The 19331-nt window shown below is 53.9% G+C and overlaps 1 protein-coding gene across 3 annotated transcripts in view; it reads left to right on the plus strand.

Moving 5' to 3' along the window:
* The first annotated feature begins 2299 nt into the window (after positions 1–2299).
* The window catches only part of GRM7 (glutamate metabotropic receptor 7), a 163473-nt gene continuing 146441 nt past the window's right edge, over positions 2300–19331 (plus strand). For all 3 annotated transcript variants that reach the window (XR_013775717.1, XM_079316959.1, XM_079316960.1), the window contains exon 1: positions 2300–2917. Coding sequence is in view for 2 of the 3 variants with exons in the window: in XM_079316959.1 (XP_079173085.1) it covers positions 2408–2917 (510 nt within the window). In the remaining variant the exon portion in view is untranslated. The remainder of the gene's footprint in view (positions 2918–19331) is intronic.

Genomic DNA, 19331 nt, shown 5'->3' on the forward strand with positions numbered 1-19331 from the left:
TGAGCTGTGCAGGATTATGGCTGCAGCTTTCCTGGGATTGAGTGAAAGGGGAGAAACTCCTGGCTCTGGGAGTGGGGAATGGCCATGACTCAGTTCTCCTCAGGAACTGCTGGTGGAACACTCTGAGAGCTGAATGCTTTGAGAGCTGAATCTCTGAGAGCTGAATGCTCTGAGAGTTAAATCTCTGAGAACTGAATCTCTGAGAGCTGAATGCTCTGAGAGATTAATTCTGTGAGAGCTGAATCTCTGAGAGCAGAATCTCTGAGAGCTGAATCTCTGAGAGCTGAATGCTCTGAGTGTGGCTCTGAGTGCTCAGTGCTGAGTGCTCAGTGCTCTGAGTGCTGAATGCTTGAGTGCTGAATGCTCTGAGTGCTGAATGCTCTGAGTATGGCTGTGAGTGTGGCTGTGAGATCAGAACACTGAGTGTGACTGTGAGTGCAGAACACTCTGAGTGTGGCTCTGAGTGTGTCTGTGAGTGTGGCTCTGAGTGTGGCTGTGAGTGCAGCACTCTGAGTGTGGCTCTGAGTGTGGCTCTGAGTGTGACTCTGAGTGTGGCTCCCAGGTGGGCTGGCAGGGAGGGGAGGGGCTCTCTGGGTGCAGTGGGACAGGGGCTGTTGCTCACACAGGTGTGACACACTCGCTGCTGCCTTTAGTCAGTGCTGCCTCACTCCAGGCATTCAGCAATCCCAGCGAAACCACGGAATGACACAATCATGGTTTGCTTGGAAAAGGCCTTTCAGATCATCAAGTCTGATATTTCTCCCAAGGAAAACACAGCAGTGAGAGATGTACAGGCTGTTATTATATTTAGTTTCCTGCCTGAGAGGGCCAGATTGGGTGTAGGTAGCTCAGAGCACAGAGTGGATGGAGCTCAGGTACAGTGACAAGGAGAATCAATTTGAAGAGCTCAACTTAAAAGGCAGGAAATTGAAAACTGATAAACAGAATTTTTCATGAGATGTCCACTCTGTGATCCTGTGGCTGGACAGGATCTACACACGGGGCGCTGCTGGTCCAGAGTGTGTCAGGGGCTGAGTGATGAACACCAGCTACACCTGCTCTGGTATTTATGATGGAGGAATTAAAGGTTGTCTCCAAAAAAATGTGCTTGGTCTGGTGGGAACATCTGAGAGATGCATTCTGCATTAGCTTGGATTTGGGAATGTGCCAGGGTGTGGATTTGCTGGTCAGAAGGGAATGGCAACAGGTGGAGCCCCTTGGGGTGCCAGAGATTCGGGGTGAAGGGAATAAAACCAGGATGTCCCAGCATCCTCCAGATCTGGGTATGCAGAACAAAAACGGGTCTGGAGATCTTAAAATAGAACGAGATCAGCTGCGTTACTTCGGCTTTGGGAGTTCGGGGTTACATCCAAACTCCTCCTCCTCCTCCTCGCCGCTCCCTCGGCACCCAGCTCGGCGGGCTGGCTCTCGTTCCCATGGCACGATCCGGATTGATGCTCTGGATGCCCCGGGCTGGCTGGATGCTGGCGCTGTCCCCGGCTGTCCCCGAGCCCCGCGGTGGCACTGCCGGGGGAGCCCGCGGCGCTCCGCTCCTGCCGGGAGAGGAGGCGGAGGCGGAGGAGGATGAGGAGGCGGAGGAGGATGAGGAGGATGAGGAGGATGCTCCGGCGGGGCTGAGCGAGCATCCCCCGCGCAGCGCCTTTGGCGGGCGCTGCCGAGCCGCGCTGCCCGAGCCCGGCTGCGGCCGAGGGGAGCGGGGAGCGGGGAGCGGAGCCGCTCGTGTTCCTCCGCTTCCCCCGTACACCTGTACGCCACCATCCCCGGCAGGGCGGGCGCAGGGGCCGGGCCCACGCGGTTCTATCCCCATGTCCGTGCCCATCCCCGTTCCATCCTCATCCTCGTTCCCGTTCCCATCCCCGTTCCCATCCCCATCCCCGTGCCCATCCCCGTTCCATCCTCATCCCCGTGCCCATCACCATCATCATCCCTGTCCCCGTCCCCGTCCCCGTTCCATCCCCGTGCCCATCCCCATCCCCATCCCCGTCCCCGTCCCCGTTCCATCCCCGTGCCCATCCCCATCCCCATCCCCGTCCCCGTCCCCGTTCCATCCCCGTCCCCGTCCCCGTTCCATCCCCGTCCCCATCACCATCCCTGTCCCCGTTCCCGTTCCCATCCCCATCCCCGTTCCCGTCCCCGTTCCCGTTCCCGTTCGCGGTGCCGGGGCGGTGCGGCGGGCGCTGCGCAGGCTGCGGGCGGGGCGGGGGGCGGGCGGTCCCGGCCGTTTAAAGCGGCAGCGGCGCTCGGCGCTGCCCAGTGCCGGTGCCGGAGCGCGGCGGGCAGGGCAGGGCAGGGCAGGGCCGATCCCGCAGCCCTCCCCCGGCCATCCCGGCCCGGCCCGGCCCCCGGGGAGCGCGGGGCAGCGCCCGGGGGCGGCGGCGGCATCACCATGGGCCGGCCGGGCAGGGTGCTGCGGCTGCTGGCGCTGCTGGAGCTGCCCTGCTGCCTGCTGGAGCTGCTGCTCGGGGAGGCGGCCCGCGGGCAGGAGATGTACGCGCCCCACTCCATCCGCCTGGAGGGGGACATCACCCTGGGCGGCCTCTTCCCCGTGCACGCCAAGGGCCCCCCGGGCACCCCCTGCGGGGACATCAAGAAGGAGAACGGCATCCACAGGCTGGAGGCGATGCTCTACGCCCTGGACCAGATCAACAGCGATCCGGACCTGCTGCCCAACGTGACGCTGGGCGCCCGCATCCTGGACACCTGCTCCCGGGACACCTACGCGCTGGAGCAGTCCCTCACCTTCGTCCAGGCGCTCATCCAGAAGGACACCTCCGACGTGAGGTGCACCAACGGCGAGCCGCCCGTCTTCGTCAAGCCGGAGAAAGTAGTTGGGGTGATCGGGGCGTCGGGAAGTTCAGTGTCCATTATGGTGGCCAACATCCTCCGGCTGTTCCAGGTAGGGCCGTGCCGCGGGCTCGCCGCCCCGGCTCCCCCGTGCCTCTCCAGGTGCTCCCTCCATCCGCCTCCCTCCGGAGCAGCTGCTTCCCCTCCCCGCCGCCCTCCCCGTCTCCCTTCTCCACGGTGCGTGGCGCTTTCTGGATTTATCGCCCCATTTGCACGAAGCAATGCCTCAGGGAAAGGAGGAAAAAAAACAAAAAAAGGAAAGGAAGAGAGAGGCGCTGGTTGCGCTGGGTTTGCGCTGGAGCGAGCCGCGGCTCGGCGAGGATGGATGCGGGCGCACGGGCGGAGCGCTCCGCGCACGGAATCCCGGCGGTGCCGGCAGGGCTGGCGGGGCCCGGGGGTCGCGGGGGGCCCGGACAGGGCCGGGACAGGGTCAGGAGGGGTTTTTCCGGCGGAGCCGAGGCTGTGCGGGGCAGGGTCGGGTCCCCGCTCCCTCCCGAGCTGCCGGCCGGAGCGGGGGCAGCGGGGGCGGCTGCAGCCCGGAGCGCCGCGCCAGCTCCGGGGGGAGCGAGCGATGAGCAGAGCCGGAGGATGAGATGCGAGATGAGAGAGCCGTGAGTGTGTGCGGGGGAGATGCGCTGCAGCGCTGCCCGTGCTCGCCCCGCTCGCCTCTCCCCCGTGCGCTGCCATCGCGCCCTGCCGCCCTCGCTGGGCACGGAGATTGTCACCCCCGCTGACGCTGCTGCCCCGGGGCCGTGCGGGGCCATCTGTTCGGGTCTGGATCCCCCGGGGTGCGGGGTGTCCCCCCGGGGCGCCGCTGCAGCCGCCGGGCCCCGCAGCGAGCGCCGGGCGCTCCTCGGCAGCGATCGCGGGCGCGGTGACAGTGACAGAAGCGCCACCAGATGCATCGTGAGCAGCCGAGTTCTCTGCTCCCTGTCCTACGCCTTCGCATGCGGAAGGTGGTGGAGGGATTTTTTTTTTTATTTTTGTGCTGCGGGCGGAGAGATTCCCCCGCTTTTCCCAGCTGGAAACTTGTGAGGTTTTCACGGCAAATGCACTCGGTGCTGCCAGCAGCCGCCGAGCCGCCTCATTCCCATCTGGCTGCCGGTGCATCTCCGGCCGCTGCATCCCCGGCGAGCGGGGCGATGCCGCCCTCGCTGCCCGCTGCCCTCGGCTCTGCCCGGCCGGGCAGTGCCCGAAACAACACCAACGAGCTGCTGCTTTGCCTTGCTCGCCTCCCCTCCCGGCACATTCCAGCGCATCGCTGCCGGATTCAGCGCCGTGCTGAGAATCTCCCACAGTTTGTGTGGCTGCACCACGCACAGCATCTCGTTTGGCAGCGCCGGCATCTCCCCGTGCTCCCTCTTGAGCATCTCCCCGTGCTCCCCCCTGAGCATCTCCCCGTGCTCCCCCAGCATCTCCCCGTGCCCCCTGAGCATCTCCCCGTGCTCCCCCCTGAGCATCTCCCCGTGCTCCCCCCTGAGCATCTCCCCGTGCCCCCTGAGCATCTCCCCGTGCTCCCTCTTGAGCATCTCCCCGTGCTCCCCCCTGAGCATCTCCCCGTGCTCCCCCAGCATCTCCCCGTGCTCCCCCCTGAGCATCTCCCCGTGCTCCCCCAGCATCTCCCCGTGCCCCCTGAGCATCTCCCCGTGCTCCCCCCTGAGCATCTCCCCGTGCTCCCCCCTGAGCATCTCCCCGTGCCCCCTGAGCAGCTCCCCGTGCTCCCTCTTGAGCATCTCCCCGTGCCCCCCCTGAGCATCTCCCCGTGCTCCCCCAGCATCTCCCCGTGCCCCCTGAGCATCTCCCCGTGCTCCCCCCTGAGCATCTCCCCGTGCTCCCCCCTGAGCATCTCCCCGTGCCCCCTGAGCATCTCCCCGTGCTCCCTCTTGAGCATCTCCCCGTGCTCCCCCCTGAGCATCTCCCCGTGCTCCCCCAGCATCTCCCCGTGCCCCCTGAGCATCTCCCCGTGCTCCCCCAGCATCTCCCCGTGCCCGGCATCGCTCCCTGCCCGCGCCCTCTGCTCCATCCCCCGATGCGCTCCGGTTCTCGCAGGGCCGTGAGCGATGCTGAACTCGTGCTCAGGTACGAGCTCAGCAGCTGCCCCCGGGGCACTCCCGAGCGAGATCAGCTCAGAAAGGGAACCGAGGCACCAGGAGCCTTTTGGTTAATGCCACAATACCTGCATGCTTGGGTGATACGTAGTGGAGTCTGCAGAAAATAAGATATTTGGATGGTTTCTCCATGTAGAGATATTTATATAAACTAAATATTTTAATGCATTGTGACTAAGCATCTGTTCAAAACTGCAATTTAACCAAATCATCCAGAAAGCAGGAGCTGGCCCACACTGAGGGATGGTACTGAAGATATATTTTACAGCTTGGAGGAGCTGCCTTGAAGCAGACCTTCCTTGCTGTAAAACTGGTCCCTATTGTCCTCTGCTCCTTCAAAACACAGCCCAGAACACGTTCAGCCAGAGAGAAATAGAAAAGAACTATTTTAGGAGGAGAACTGGACCTGTTCAACAGTGAAGTGTCGTTGTGTGTGGGAGGATGAGAAGCTCCAAGTTAGTGGAAAGATGAAAACCAAGTACCAATCACAAAAAATCTTGTTAACCTCAGAACTGTGTGAAATTCCTGAGTGTGGCAGCCAGCTTCTTTCCCAGGGTCACTGTGGGTTTCTCTGCCTGGGGCAGTGGGTCAGGGCTGGCTGGATGGCTCTTGGATGCTTATCTGCACACTCAAACTGGCTTTTCCCTGACATCTGGGAGGCAAAAGCTCCGTGCAAAAGGCCCCTGCAAAGAAATATGAGTGGAGTTTCTGCTTCTCTGACAATATCATGGAAGAGAAGTATTTGTGCTGTGCCTTAATGTAGGGAGAAAATCCGTGTAAATATACATATATAGTTATCTACACCCCATCCAGAGCACAGCAGGGCTCCCAGGCAGCTGCTGCTGCTCCAGGCACCTCCTCCCCACGAGGGGCCTGATCCCCTGGGCTGCTCATCTTCCTCCCTGCATGGGGGGCTCTGTTATCTCTGCCTGCAGCTCCCAGCAGCCACAGCCAACAGGTGGATCAGCAGGGAGAGGCTGCAATTCATCCGTGCAATTACTGCTGGAAGCCTTGTAGGAGCTTTCCTGGGGTGAGGAAATGATGGGAGGGATCTCCATGGCGTTTGGGGTTGTTTTCTGTGTGATCAGAGTCCTGCCTCTGTCCCTCTGCCCTCGCTTACCCCGCAGTTGGATGAAAGAGTGGTTGGGAGTAGTTGGGGTGGGAGGTTCCTCAGGAGCCCAGGGGAGCTGTAACCCTTTCTCCAGCTGAAGGGTTGGTGCTGATGGAGCCAAGCTGAGATTTTGGGGCTGGATTCTTTATTTTCCACCTCTGTCCTTTGCCTTCACCCCATCCAGCAGGATGAGTGCCCTGGCAGGAGGGACAGTGGCACAGCCCTGTGTGACTGCATCCCCTGGGGCTGTGTCCCATCCCATCCTGCTGGGAAGGGCAGCCAGGCAGGAATTTGGGGAGCAGGGCTGTGCCCAGCCCAGGCAGGAATTTGGGGATCAGGATTGTGCCCAGCTCAGGCAGGAATTTGGGGATCAGGATTGTGCCCAGCCCAGGCAGGAATTTGGGGATCAGGATTGTGCCCAGCTCAGGCAGGAATTTGGGAATCAGGGCAGTGTGTGCCCAGCCCAGGCAGGAATTTGGGGATCAGGATTGTGCCCAGCTCAGGCAGGAATTTGGGGATCAGGGCTGTGCCAGCCAAGCCCAGGCAGGAATTTGGGGATCAGGATTGTGCCCAGCTCAGGCAGGAATTTGGGAATCAGGGCAGTGTGTGCCCAGCCCAGGCAGGAATTTGGGGATCAGGATTGTGCCCAGCTCAGGCAGGAATTTGGGGATCAGGAGTGTGCCCAGCCTAGGCAGGAATTTGGGAATCAGGGCAGTGTGCCCAGCCCAGGCAGGAATTTGGGGATCAGGGCTGTGCCAGCCCTGCTGCCTGTGCTGCAGCACTGGATTAATGCTCCAGGAGGGCTCAGCCTGGGGCTGCTGGAGCGTGGACATGGCCCTGCACCAATATTCCAGTGTGGCAAAGGCAGGGACTTCTTCCCAACACAATTCTATCAGTGCACACCAGTAAATAGCAGCCCGGCCATAAATTAAATATCTCTCCTAAAAATAACACCAAAATAATTTGGAAAGCTGCTCCCAAATGCACCAGGGAGTTCAGGCAGGGTGGGTTTAAGCTGCTGGTTTTGCTTTGGAGGAAATACTCCTTTGCAGGGTGGTACCTTTCCCTGCAAATGGAACTCCATAATAAAACCATTGCCAGAGTGTTTCACATTTTCTGGGAGTAGAACCTCACAATATGCTCCAAACAGCTCCCTGATTTCTTTTTTAATGCTGGAAAACTTGTTTTTGTGCTCCCTTAGAACTACAGACTTCTCAGACAGGCATTAATAATGAACAAATCACTGCTTCAGGTTTGTGCCCTCGGTGGATGCAGCTTGAAAGAGTCAGTCAAGAATAATTCTGTTTTTGTCTAAATCCCTGTGGGATTTTATCAAAGGTGGCTGTTGTGGGACTGTTCCTGAGCCCCTCCAGGGAACTTTGCAGCCAAGTGGGCTAAGGGAGTGTAAATTGGAGCATCCTGGAGCTCCCTGGGGGTGTTGGCTGCCTTTCCTTCTGCCAAAGGAGGAAGATCACACTTGCATTCCTGCCTTCTGCTCCAGACACAGGAATCACAAAAATGAGATTATTTGGAGAGGGAGGGAGCTTCAAAGTGCAGCTCTGAGCTGGATGCTGCTCATTCCTTGCAAAATGCAGACACCTTTGCCAGGCTCTCTGGGGGAGGCTGTTGGGATGGGATAATGGGATAATGGGATGGGATATTGGGATGGGATAATGGGATGGGGCTTGAGGGGAGCACTGGAGCCTGCTGGTGCCAGGAGTGCTCCTCAGGCACAGGGAGAAAGGGCAGGGCTGTGTGAGATTGTACAGCCACGTGTGATCCCATGGTTCCAGCAGATCCCTTGGAAGTGTTTGGTTTCTGAGCAATTCCACACTGCTGATCTGATCCCTTCTAGAAACTCCTTTTAATTCCCAGGAAAACGCCTGCTAGCTGTTGTTGCCCCCTCTCAGTTCCAGTTTCCTGCAGGAATGTGGGATGCAGGCCATTCCAGGGATTTGTTTTCCATTCCAAGCCCAGGTGCTGAGCCCCTCCTGCCCTTGCCCTGCTGAGATATTGGGAGGTTTCACTGCTGGGATGTACCTGGGCTCTCTCTGGGGCTCAGGAAGAAAACTCCCACATTTCAGCAGGATTTCTTCTCTGGATGCTGATTTATTGCGAGCTCCTGACCTGATTGCTGCATTTTCCTCTCCTCACTTCAAACAGGACAATACTTTTAAAGCAATGGAGCAATGTTTCATTTTAGAAAAGATATTTCAGGAAACTCCACATTTTTCGGTTTCTCACATAAAGAATGGAACAAAAAGCTGAAAATAGAAAACAGCAACCTTTAATTCTTTGCCTCCTCTCAAAAAAAAGTTTTGTTTTTTTTTTTTTTTTTTGTTCCTGAATGAGCTTTCATTTCAGCAGCCTCTCAATATTTGTCCTTGTTGTTAGTGAGGCCCTGATGTGTGTCAGCACCCTGACCATGGTGTGCTGTGCCTCAGCTGTGAGGCTGCACCACACAGACATGGAATCTGATTTTCCCTGTTTAAATAAAAGGCCAGGAAAATCCTCACTTGGAGAATTCCACACGGGGAGTCACTAATGAGAGGTTGGAGGTGCTGTGAATGTATTTTTCTGGAACACTGTGTTTTGGAGGTAACATTCATTTTCTTGACAAGGCAAAATTCAATTTGAGCAATAATCTTGGCTCTTAATCTGTTTTCAAGTGTCTCTCTGGAGGCAGAAGGGACTGCAAAGGGTCATTTGGAAGGAGAGTGGTTGTGCCAGGAGAGGGATGCTCATCCATGGAGAGGGACAGGGGCAGAGAGAGAGGATTCTCAGCAAGTTCACTTGTGCAATTCCCAATTTACTCTGTGAAACAAAGTAAGGTGACCTCTCTGGAATGACAAATGGAGGGATCATTTCAAGGCATTAATTTTTATGAAAGAATTATTGATCTGCTTTGGAATCTCATAACAGTAATACTACAAAACTACACGTACTTTGTTCCATATTTTATTCTATTAAATGAGTTTTGCTTGGAGGCATTGAAACCATCCAGCACAATCCTTTGTTTCATAAGATCAGACGTTGTTATTTCTATTTATAGTCGTATTCAAATTAATCTCAATGAGTGACAATGCTGACTGTCCCAGACTCTGGACTATGATGAATTTTATCATAATCTTGGGAGATACGAAGCATGTAATGAAGGCTGTTTGGAGAGCATGGAATCCAATCTAGCCAGGTCATTAGTGTGGTGAGGGGGCACCCAGGCAGAGAGAAATCTCCAGGAGAACAAGAGTTCCCAGAGCTTTGCTCGTTACTGATGATTCACGGGCTCCTCCCAAGCCCTTCTGCTGAAGGCAGTGCAGCTCTTCTGAACCATCACCAATTTAATCACAAATAAATCCTGCTGCTGTTCTGGAGCTGGGAAAGGTGGTGGCCCTGCCCCATTGAGGCCACAGCTCCCTCCTGGCAGTCCCCTCGTGCTTCCCCTGGCCAGAGCAGCCCAGCCCTGGGGCTGCACCAGGAGCAGAGACCCCCATGGTTCTGGGTGTCAGGGGGGCTGGACTCTTTGGTGACCCCAGGGCCACCTGGGCTGGGTGTGCCCTGTTCCTTGGCAGCTCAGGGGATGCTCAGGGGTGTCCAGGTCCATGGGCTGCTGCCCTGGTTTGGAGGACAGGTGTCTGCCAATAAAGGCAGAAGCTTTTCTTTCAAATGGAGAATGTAAACACCCTCCCTCCAAATTATTATCATTTTGAAATTAAGGGGCTCTCAGGCAAAGATATGGGAATTAGAAATAACAGTTCTTTACTAGGAAAATTAAAATAGAAATGCAGCATTACACAGAACAATCCCAAACCCTGCCAGAGTCAAAATCCAAGCTGGCACAGTCAGTCAGTCAGGGTGGTGGCACAGTCCCATTCCATGGTGTTGCATCCTCCTGCAGGGGCAGATGTGGCTCAGCTGGAGCAGTGCTCCTGGAGAAGGTGCAGTTTCCTCTGAAGCTCCAGGGATGATGTGGAAGGGTCTGGTTTTCCTCTGGAATGCAGTGGGAAGAAGGTTCCTTGGTGTCCAAATCTCAGTTTTTCTCTGGGTAGGAAAGGCTTGGCTCCTGCCCTGGCTGGAGCATCTCCCAGTGGGATGATGGAATTTTATCAGTCATGCCCTGGGACTCACTGGCCATGAACAGGAGATATCTCCTGGAGGGAGGATGGGCTGTGGGAAGATAAAGATGATTGCCCCAGCTGGTTTAAAGATGGCCCATTAGCAGAGAATGTGTGCCAGGAGATAAAGATCACTGCCACACCCAGTTTGTAACAATGGCCCATTAACAGGAGATATCTCCCACAGGGATAAGAATCGCTGCCACACCCAGTTTGTAACAATGGCCCATTAACAGGAGATATCTCCCACAGGGATAAGAATCGCTGCCACACCCAGTTTGTAACAATGACCCATTAACAGGTGATACCTCCTGGATGAAGGGTGGGTCATGGGAAAGATAAAGATGATTGCCCAGCTGGTTTAAAGATGGCCCATTAGCAGAGAATATGTGCCAGGAGATCAGGGGCACTGCCCCACCCGGCTGCAGCAGATGGGACAGAATTCACATTTCTGCCACATCCTATATTTCTGCCCAGGACACTTGTATGCCCTGTGTTTTGGCAGCTCAGGGGATGCAGTGGGTGCTGTCCATCTTAAATCACTTTAGGCCACTTCGATTCTAAGCAAGTTCACAGAAGAATTTTTGGATTAGTTTCCCCACATATATTCAGGCGAGCCCTAAAAAAACCCAGTAAACAGCATGACTTTCAGAAATGAGCTTCCTCAAGGGCTGCTTGTAGGGGCTCTTCTTGAGAACAGCACCTGTAGAGGGATGAAATTCTGTGGCAAAGGGGAGTGACTTGGGCTGTGTGTGGAGCAGAGCTGGTGGCAGGTGCAGGGTGGGCACCTGGGCACACCTGAGCTCCCAGAGGGATCCCAGCAATCCTGCAGGGACAGAGTACCCCTGACAGCCCCACTCCTGTGCTGTGCTGCTGAGGGCTCTTCTGCTGTGCCATTTGGGATGTGGAGAGCATTGAGATGCTGGCTGAGTGCTGGCCATTCTCTTGGCTGGTGCCTCCCTTCCCAGCCCTTCCAGATGAGCTTGACTAATGTTGCCAAAGCCCTGGGACGTGCTCCTGGCTGGAGATCCCCTCTGTGCCCTGGGATCAGTGCAGCACTTGGGCTGCCTGGCCCCTGGCTGACACTGGAGCCCTCCCTTGGCACTGCCCTCGCTGCCTGAGGTGCTGCAGGTCCAGTGTTGGCACATTCAGGGCATGTCCAGCAGCTCTGATTTGGTCTGGGTTTTTGTGAAAAGGATGGCCTGAGCTGTGGGGGTGGAGGGGAGGGTTTGGAGCAGTCACAGGTCACAAGGTTTTATCCTGATGATGGTTCTGCCTCTGAGCATGGCTGTGCATGTGGGTGTTTTTATGTACAGATGGAGAGAGATGTACAGAGATATTATTGATGTATGTGCTAATGTGTAAATGTGAGCTGGTTCTTTAAGGTCTTGCTCAGGGCTTGGGCTGGGAAGGGGAGAGCTGTGCTGGGTGAGGAGCTGCTGCCACAGCTCTCCTCAGATCACACCTCTACAGCTGTTGCAGCTCTTCACAGGCAGGTAAAACAACTCCAACAAAGCCAAAAGCTCGAGCTGGAGCTGTCCTGAGCACTGGCTGTGATCCAGGCTCCCCTCGGGGGGCTGACACAAACCCAGCTCAGCTGCTGGCAGAGCTGCTCTGTGGCTGCCAGAGGGATGCACCAGCTCTGCCCAGAGCCCTGGGCTGTGCCAGGGGCCCCTGCAGCCCTCAGGAGCTCTGGCAGCTCTGGGGATGTGGCACAGGGGCTCTCAGGGCCACTGGTCCAGCTCCACAGGGATGCTGATCCCTCTGGAGAAGCCCCTTCTGTGCTGTACAAAGAGCCAGCCCCAGCTGTCCCCATGGGCAGGGAGGGAGGGGTGGGATTGTACAGGATGCAAACACCCCAGAGTGGTCTCTGCACCATTCCCCAGTGCTGGGCAGGGAGCTGGACAGGCAGCTCATCCCCTGGGGCAGTTTCAGGGTCTTCAGTGCAGGCAGCATCCCTCAGGGGTCCAGGGCAGCCCCAGCTGCTCTGGGCACTGTGCCCACCCTCCAGGGAGCAGTTCCTCTGCTGGCTGACACCCTTGCTGCCAGGCTGCTCCCTCCAGCCTGGGCTCTCCTGCAAACTCCTGAGGAATGTTCTACAGGAGCAAGAAAGGCTGGTTATCTCTCCTCTTGGTACTCAGCTTTTATCCTCTGTGCTGGAAGTTTTCCTGGTTTGTTCTGGCTCTGTTTTCACAGCAGGCTTGAGTGCAACACAAAATGCAGGAGGGATGTTCCCACAGCTCTGCCTTTGACCCTGGAAGGCAGCTCAGAAAAGCAGAGGTTTGGGGGTGGATGCACTGAGGGGGATTTGTGGCACTGCTGAGCCAGGATCAAGGTGCCAGCCCCCCTTTCACTGCCCTGGGGACCAGAGCAATTCTAAATTCAGCTTCATCCCCAGTCTGGACTCCTTGTGCTGAAAACCAATCCAGCAAAAACCCCACAAGAAGGTTGCTTCCACAATAACCCTCCTTTAACCCTTCCAGTTGAAGAAAATAATAAAATCCCACTTCTCCTAATTGAGTATCTTTGATGCAAGGACCCAGGGGTCTGTGTCCCTGTTGTCTCAGGTGGAAATGCCCAGGTGTGATTTCTCTCCTGCCACTTTAGGCTTTGTGAACAGCAAAGCAAGCCCATCCACCACTAATTTCCTAATAAATGTCTTATTCCATAAATATTTGAACACTGGTAATGATGCATTCAGCAGAATGGAGATTTGTTTCATGCCATTAAATCCAGGCTGGTAATGCCAGGTGGTGTTTCTGCACCCAGAGCAGGCTGGAGCCAGGCTTTGTACAGCTCTGGTGACACTTGGTGTGAGATCTCAGGTCAGCTTCTAAATATTTGCAATGCCCTCAATATACATTAATAAGTTTTCAGTTTCTTTTGAAAAGTAGCTTTCAAATTTATCCCAAATTTATATTGGGGGGTGCAGCTTTGGGGGGCTCTGGGACCCCTCTGTGCTCCCCACGGCACCCCCTGTTTGTGGGGCCATCAACATCACACCAACCTACCTCCCAAATAAATTGTAAATACGTGTTGTGGCCCATCAGAACTTTTGAAATGCAAATCAATTTTTAGCTATCTTGAGAGAAACACAGCTGAGCCCCTGGATGTCCTGGGACTGCCTTTGCTGCTTTGGGAACACCCCTTGCTGCCCAGAGCTCAGTGCTGAAATAATAAAATAAAATAAGTAAATCTAATGGAGGGCTGGAACTGAACACTGGGATTTAATGGCAGCTCCTGAGAGCACAGACAGCTCTGAGTGCCCAGAGGTGTTTCCCATGTGGATCCCACCAAAAGTGAGTTCTAATGGATAGGATCAAGGCCAGATTCCATTTAATAAAAATAAAAAAATAAAGACAAACTGTCAGCTCAAATTTGGCAGGAAGTTGTTATTTTTGCAGGAATAAAACCCAGCACTAATAGAGATGGTTTAGTGATTTTTAAAGCAGGTAATTTTGTGGCAGGGCTTGAATGCACAGAAATTATATTGACAATAAAAATTAATTAAATGGCTTTTTGTGGATTTGTAGTTTTTCTATCTGACAGCAGTACAGAAAATCTCTGAGAAAACTGGATGATCCTTAAGGTCCCTTCCATGCCAAACCCTTCCATGGATGGGGATGCACAGAAATTATCTTTCTGAGATGTGTCTGCTATGGCTACAGTGGAGGATTTCCAAAGGAGGAAAGGATGTTTTGATTCCCCAGCAAACTTTGGACAACTGGAAGTTCCCAGGGAGGTTTGGATCCCATCCAAATGTGGAAATGAGGTTTTTTCCAGCCCAAATCCTTCTACAACCCACCAGGATCCCCAAGAGCTCAGTGTGAAACAGGAGCAGAGCAGAGGTAATGGAGCCCCTGGAAAAGCCACTTTCCTTCCTCAGGAATATTTCAGTGACATGGGAAACTGTGAAGAGCATTAAACCCATGAAGAAATGAAATAAATCCCAAATACAATTTTTCCCACCTGTGGAAAATATATTTTTCTGGGAAATCAAATTGTGGAAAAAAAAAAAAAGCCTCCCACCTCTGTGCTTATTTTCTCAGGAAGAATCTCCTTGCATTTCAGAAGGGCAGAAAATATCTCTGAGCACAAAAGCCCTGAGGAATGGGGCTGAGAATGTGCAAACTCCAGCCCAGCCTGTGCTGCTCCATCTGCTGGGATGCTGGAGGAGCCTCCTGAGCTGAGCCCTGCTCTGGGCAGGGGGGCACAGCCTGGGGGCTCTGCTGGGACCCTCAGCTTCACATTCACCTCTCCCAACCCTTTCCTGGGAATCAGCACCAGGGCTGAGCCTGGCTCCAAGCCCTGCTCAGCAGAAATGGAGAGGGGCTGTCCTTGGGATCATGGAATCATTGGGGCTGGTTTTGGGATCATGGAAGCATTGGGGCTGTCCTTGGGATCATGGAATCATTGAGGGCTGTCCTTGGGATCATGGAATCACTGAGCTGTTTTTGGGATCATGGAATCATTGAGGGGTGTTTTTGGGATCATGGAATCACTGAGGGCTATCCTTGGGATCATGGAATCACTGAGCTGTTTTTGGGATCATGGAATCACTGAGGGTGTCCTTGAGATCATGGAATCACTGGAGCTGGTTTTGGGATGATGGAATCACTGAGCTGTTTTTGGGATCATGGAATCACTGAGGGTGTCATTGAGATCATGGAATCACTGAGGGCTGGTTTTGGGATCATGGAATCCCTGAGGCTGGAAAAGCCCCCAGGATGGAATCCAGCCCTGGAGGAGCTGGGGCTGCTCTGAGCCCCAGCACTGCAGCTGTGTGACAAGGACACCCTGCAGGAGGAGCTGGGGGTCACATCCCTGCTCTGAGCTGGGAGCAGCTGCAGGAATTTGTGACAAATCCCACCAGGGCTCTGGCTGATCTGAAGACAGACTGCAGGCAGTGCTTTCCTGGAAAATCCTGCTCTGCTCTGCCTTCTGCTGCTTCCTCACTAGGAATGTTTTGGCAATGAGCGTGTGTGCCCTGGATCCCTGCCCCTGTCCAGGCTGGACACTGGGGCTGTCCCTGCCATGGGTGGGATTTAAGGTTCCTCCCACCCCAAACCATTCCAGGCTCTCCTGACCCAGGAGAGCTGCCAGGGACGTGCCCAAGGCTGGCTGAGCTCCCTGGATCTGAGACAGGCAAGGGGCACGTTTGGGGAAGTGACAGCCTGTCACTGCACTGAACAAAACACTCAGGAGCTGCAGCAATTTAAAAATAGCCAGCAGAGAGCAAATGGGCTGGCAGGGAGAGGGAATTGGCCCTAATGGGCTCAGGCTGTGCTGGGGATGGAGGGGGGGCACAGGCACTGCTCCCTCCTGCCCCTTTCAAAGTTGTTTTTAGTCCTGGTTTGGACAGAACTTCCCCAGACTTGTCTGGGTGCCAGGAGGGGCTGCTGGTGCTGGGCTGGGGAGCAGTGCCAGACCCAGGGCTGCTCTGGGACCTGCCCTGGACTGCAAAACCTTCTATCCTAGCAAATCTGTCAGGCCTGGACTGCACAATGCCTAATTCCAAAAAGCAGAGCACGACTTGACTCCTGCCTGCAGCAGGTGAGCACCAGCTGAAAGCCCAGGAAGCAGAGATGGGATTTTTATCTGATTTTATCTGATTCTTATCCCACTCCTTGCTCTTGGTCCCATGAGCTTCCACAGACCCTGCTGATGTCCAGGGGTGTGTGGCACATCCACAGGAGCTGCTGCAGCCTCTCAAACTTGGCAGGTTCATGGTCAGAACAGAAAAACAAGGTGGGGGTTTTTTTGTTGGTTTTTTGTTGGTTTTTTTTGTTGTTGTTGTTGTTTGGTTGGTTTTTGGGGTTTTTTTTTTTGCTTTGCAGGTTATTTTTCCCCCCTCATCTTTCTCCCAGTGCTCAACTAAATCAAGCAGAATGTGGTACAACTGGAATCTGTTTTCCTTCACAGTTGGCAGAGTGGTGTCTGTGCTATTGAACCTGAATCCTTCAGCAGATGCCAAACCCACAGAGCCCTTCCCGTTTTATCTTGGAGCCATGCTGCTCATCCTCATTTCAGGCATCACAGATAGATCTGGAAGACATTTTTGGGGGTTTTTTGATGTATAAAATGCAGCCTGTGACAGAAATGGGTGTGGAATTCCTGTGTGATGTATAAATCCTTCATCACGAGGACTGGGCTAAGGATTTGTCTTGGGAAAGGTGGCCAGGAAGGGTTTGGCCTCTCCCTGCCCATACAACAGTGAAAATACACAAAATATGCAGGGACAGGGCACAAAGAGCTGGGGTTTGGCTCGTGTTCCTTCAGGGACAGACACAAAACCTGCCTGGAAATAACCAGCCCCACATTTCCCCCCTGAGCTTTGGGAAGAGCAGTTCTGTTGGAATTCTGCTCAGGGTTTTGGTGAATGTGCTCAGGGTTTTGGTGAATATTACTGGATTTTGGTGAATGTGCTCAGGATTTTGGTGAACATGCTCAGGATTTTGGTGAATGTGCCCAGGGTTTTGGTGAACATGCTCAGGGTTTTGGTGAATGTGCCCAGGGTTTTGGTGAACATGCCTGGATTTTGGCAATCAGCTGGTGTTGGGTTTGCTCAGCTGGATGTGCTGCTGCTGCCAGGAGATGCAGGGATGGGATCTGGGAGTGTTTGAGGTCTCAGGCCAGGCCAGAATGTCTGTGCTGGGCTGGGCTGGGCAGGGCAGGAGCCAGAGGAGCTGGGCAGAGCTGGGACAGTCCCCCCATGCCTGAGGATCAGCCTGTCCCTGGCAGTGCAGAGGGATCTGCAATAGCTGTGCCAAAGCTGCTCCCTGTGGCAGCTGCACCAAACCCTCTGCTGGAGCCTCTCCAGCCCAGCTCTGATGCCAAAACCCAGCCCAGAGGGATTTGGGGCAGTGCTGGATCCATCCCAGAGCAGGCAAACACATCCCAGTGTTTTTGGGTTGTCTTTGTGTTAGAATTGATTTCTCACCTTAATGAGTTGATTTTTTTTTTTCCCACCACTTTGCACTTTTATCCTTCTGTCTCTCCAAATGGGATTTTAAATTCACACCTTGTTGACAGGAACACGATTCTGGGGATTAGAGGTCACAGCCTGGCTGGTGGCTGTGACCAGCAGCACCTCTGAGGTCTGTGAGACAGCAGCCAAAAACCACAAACAGAGACCCAGGCAAAGGAGCAGTGGGACCATCTGCTTGGTTTGAGATGTGATCACACTCTCTGCACTTCATGAACTGGCTTTTTTTTTTTTTGTAAAAAAGCCCTCTAACCTGAAAGAAAAAAATACTTAAAAATTTCTTAAAACCTGGCAGACACAGACCTGCCTCAAACCCCAAAACACAAACCCAGGGTAGAACACTTGTTTTAATGAGAGTGGAGGTTCTCATGGTAACTCCTGCAGGAGCTGGGATATTAAAAGTCACACCAATACAATGGCTACAGCAGTCAAATGTGCTCTGAGATGCTCAGCACATTTCCCACATCTTTCTCCAGTCCAGGAAAGAACCTAAACTTGTGACCTATATATTTTATAGGCAATGTAAAAATTTTCATTCATTTTGGCACTTGTAGAAGTAAAGAGAGACATGTTAAAAGTAAAGAGATCTCTGTGTGTAAAAATACTCATTGATACAAAAAGCTGACGAATACAACCTTAAGTAGTAAAAAGTGAAGTGTGGAAGGAAAATTCCCTGTGCTGGAGACACTCAGCTGGGGGATTTGGCACTTCCCAACCCTCTCCTGTGTTTGTTCCCTAATCCAGGGCCTGGGCTGGTTATTTTGGCATCCATCCATCATCCATCCATCCATCCATCCATCCATCCATCCATCATCCATCCATCCATCCATCATCCATCCATCCATCCATCCATCCATCCATCCATCCATCCATCCATCCATCCATCCTGGGCTGGTTATTTTGGTATCTGGGATGGTTCTTTTGGCATCCATCCATCCTGGGCTGGTTATTTTGGCATGCCAAGTGCTTGTTTCTCTTCCCAGACCCTGCTGTGCCTGAGCTCCTCCCTGGCACTGAGGAGATGAGATACTGATGAGAAATCCTGGGAGGTTGGGGCTGGAGCTGAGGAGGAGCAGCCCCAGTGGATGAGAGCTGCTCTCCTTTTCCCATGTTAATGACTAATTGCCCTAATGACACTGACACTAATAACACTGCAGTTTTGTCTCATCTCTCCCACCCATGATTTTTCCTTTAGCTCTTCTCCAAGTTGGTTTTTCTCCCATGTGCTGTTCTCACGTGTGGCTCTACATTAACAACTGGGATTCGACTGTTCTTCTGTATCTTTTTTAAAATGTTCCCTGGGGAATTATGCTTCAACCAGGGAAATTGTATGTTTCATTATCCAAAAGGTTTCAGGCTTTATCAGAGTCTTTTTGTTATAGTTGTCATGGAGGTTTTTATTATTATTGTTAAATTGAATAATGGGGAGGAACCTGTTCTTAAGCCTTTGCACAAGAACTAAAATTTAAATCCAGATAAATCTGCTCTGTTTGTAAAAGTGACTTTTTAAGGTTAACTGCATTTAGTTCCAATCATGGAAGTGCAGCTTTGTTACTTTATCTGAATTAGATAGCGAGGGGTTTGCAGCTGTAATAGGGGAAGATTGAACTTGACTTTTAAATGCAGATGGAAAGTCTGGAGTTATTTTTCCTGGTAATCACAAGAAACCCAGCACAGAGCTGCTACAGCACCCAGCAGGGCTGGAGCCTGGTGGGAAGAGAAACCATGGAATGATGGAAAGGTTTGGGTTGGAGGGACCTTAAACCCCACCATGGCAGGGACACCTCCCCTGTCCCACTGCCCAATGTCCAGCCTGGCCTGGGACACTGCCAGGACCTTCTGAGCTGCTGCCAGTGGGCTGCAGGGGGATTTTGGTCATGGTCTACACCAGATGTTCCCATTTGGGTGGGACTGAGGCAGCCCAGGAGCAGCAGCTGGGGACAGTCCTGCTTGGGGACAGTCCTGTTTGGGGACAGTCCTGTTTGGGGACAGCCCTGCTGGGGACAGTCCTGCTGGGGACAGCCCTGCTGGGGACAGTCCTGCTTGGGGACAGCCCTGTTTGGGGACAGCCCTGCTGGGGACAGCCCTGCTGGGGACAGCCCTGTTTGGGGACAGCCCTGTTTGGGGACAGCCCTGCTGGGGACAGTCCT

The sequence above is a fragment of the Erithacus rubecula genome (assembly GCF_903797595.1).
Source record: "Erithacus rubecula genome assembly, chromosome: 13".
Taxonomy (NCBI): domain Eukaryota; kingdom Metazoa; phylum Chordata; class Aves; order Passeriformes; family Muscicapidae; genus Erithacus; species Erithacus rubecula.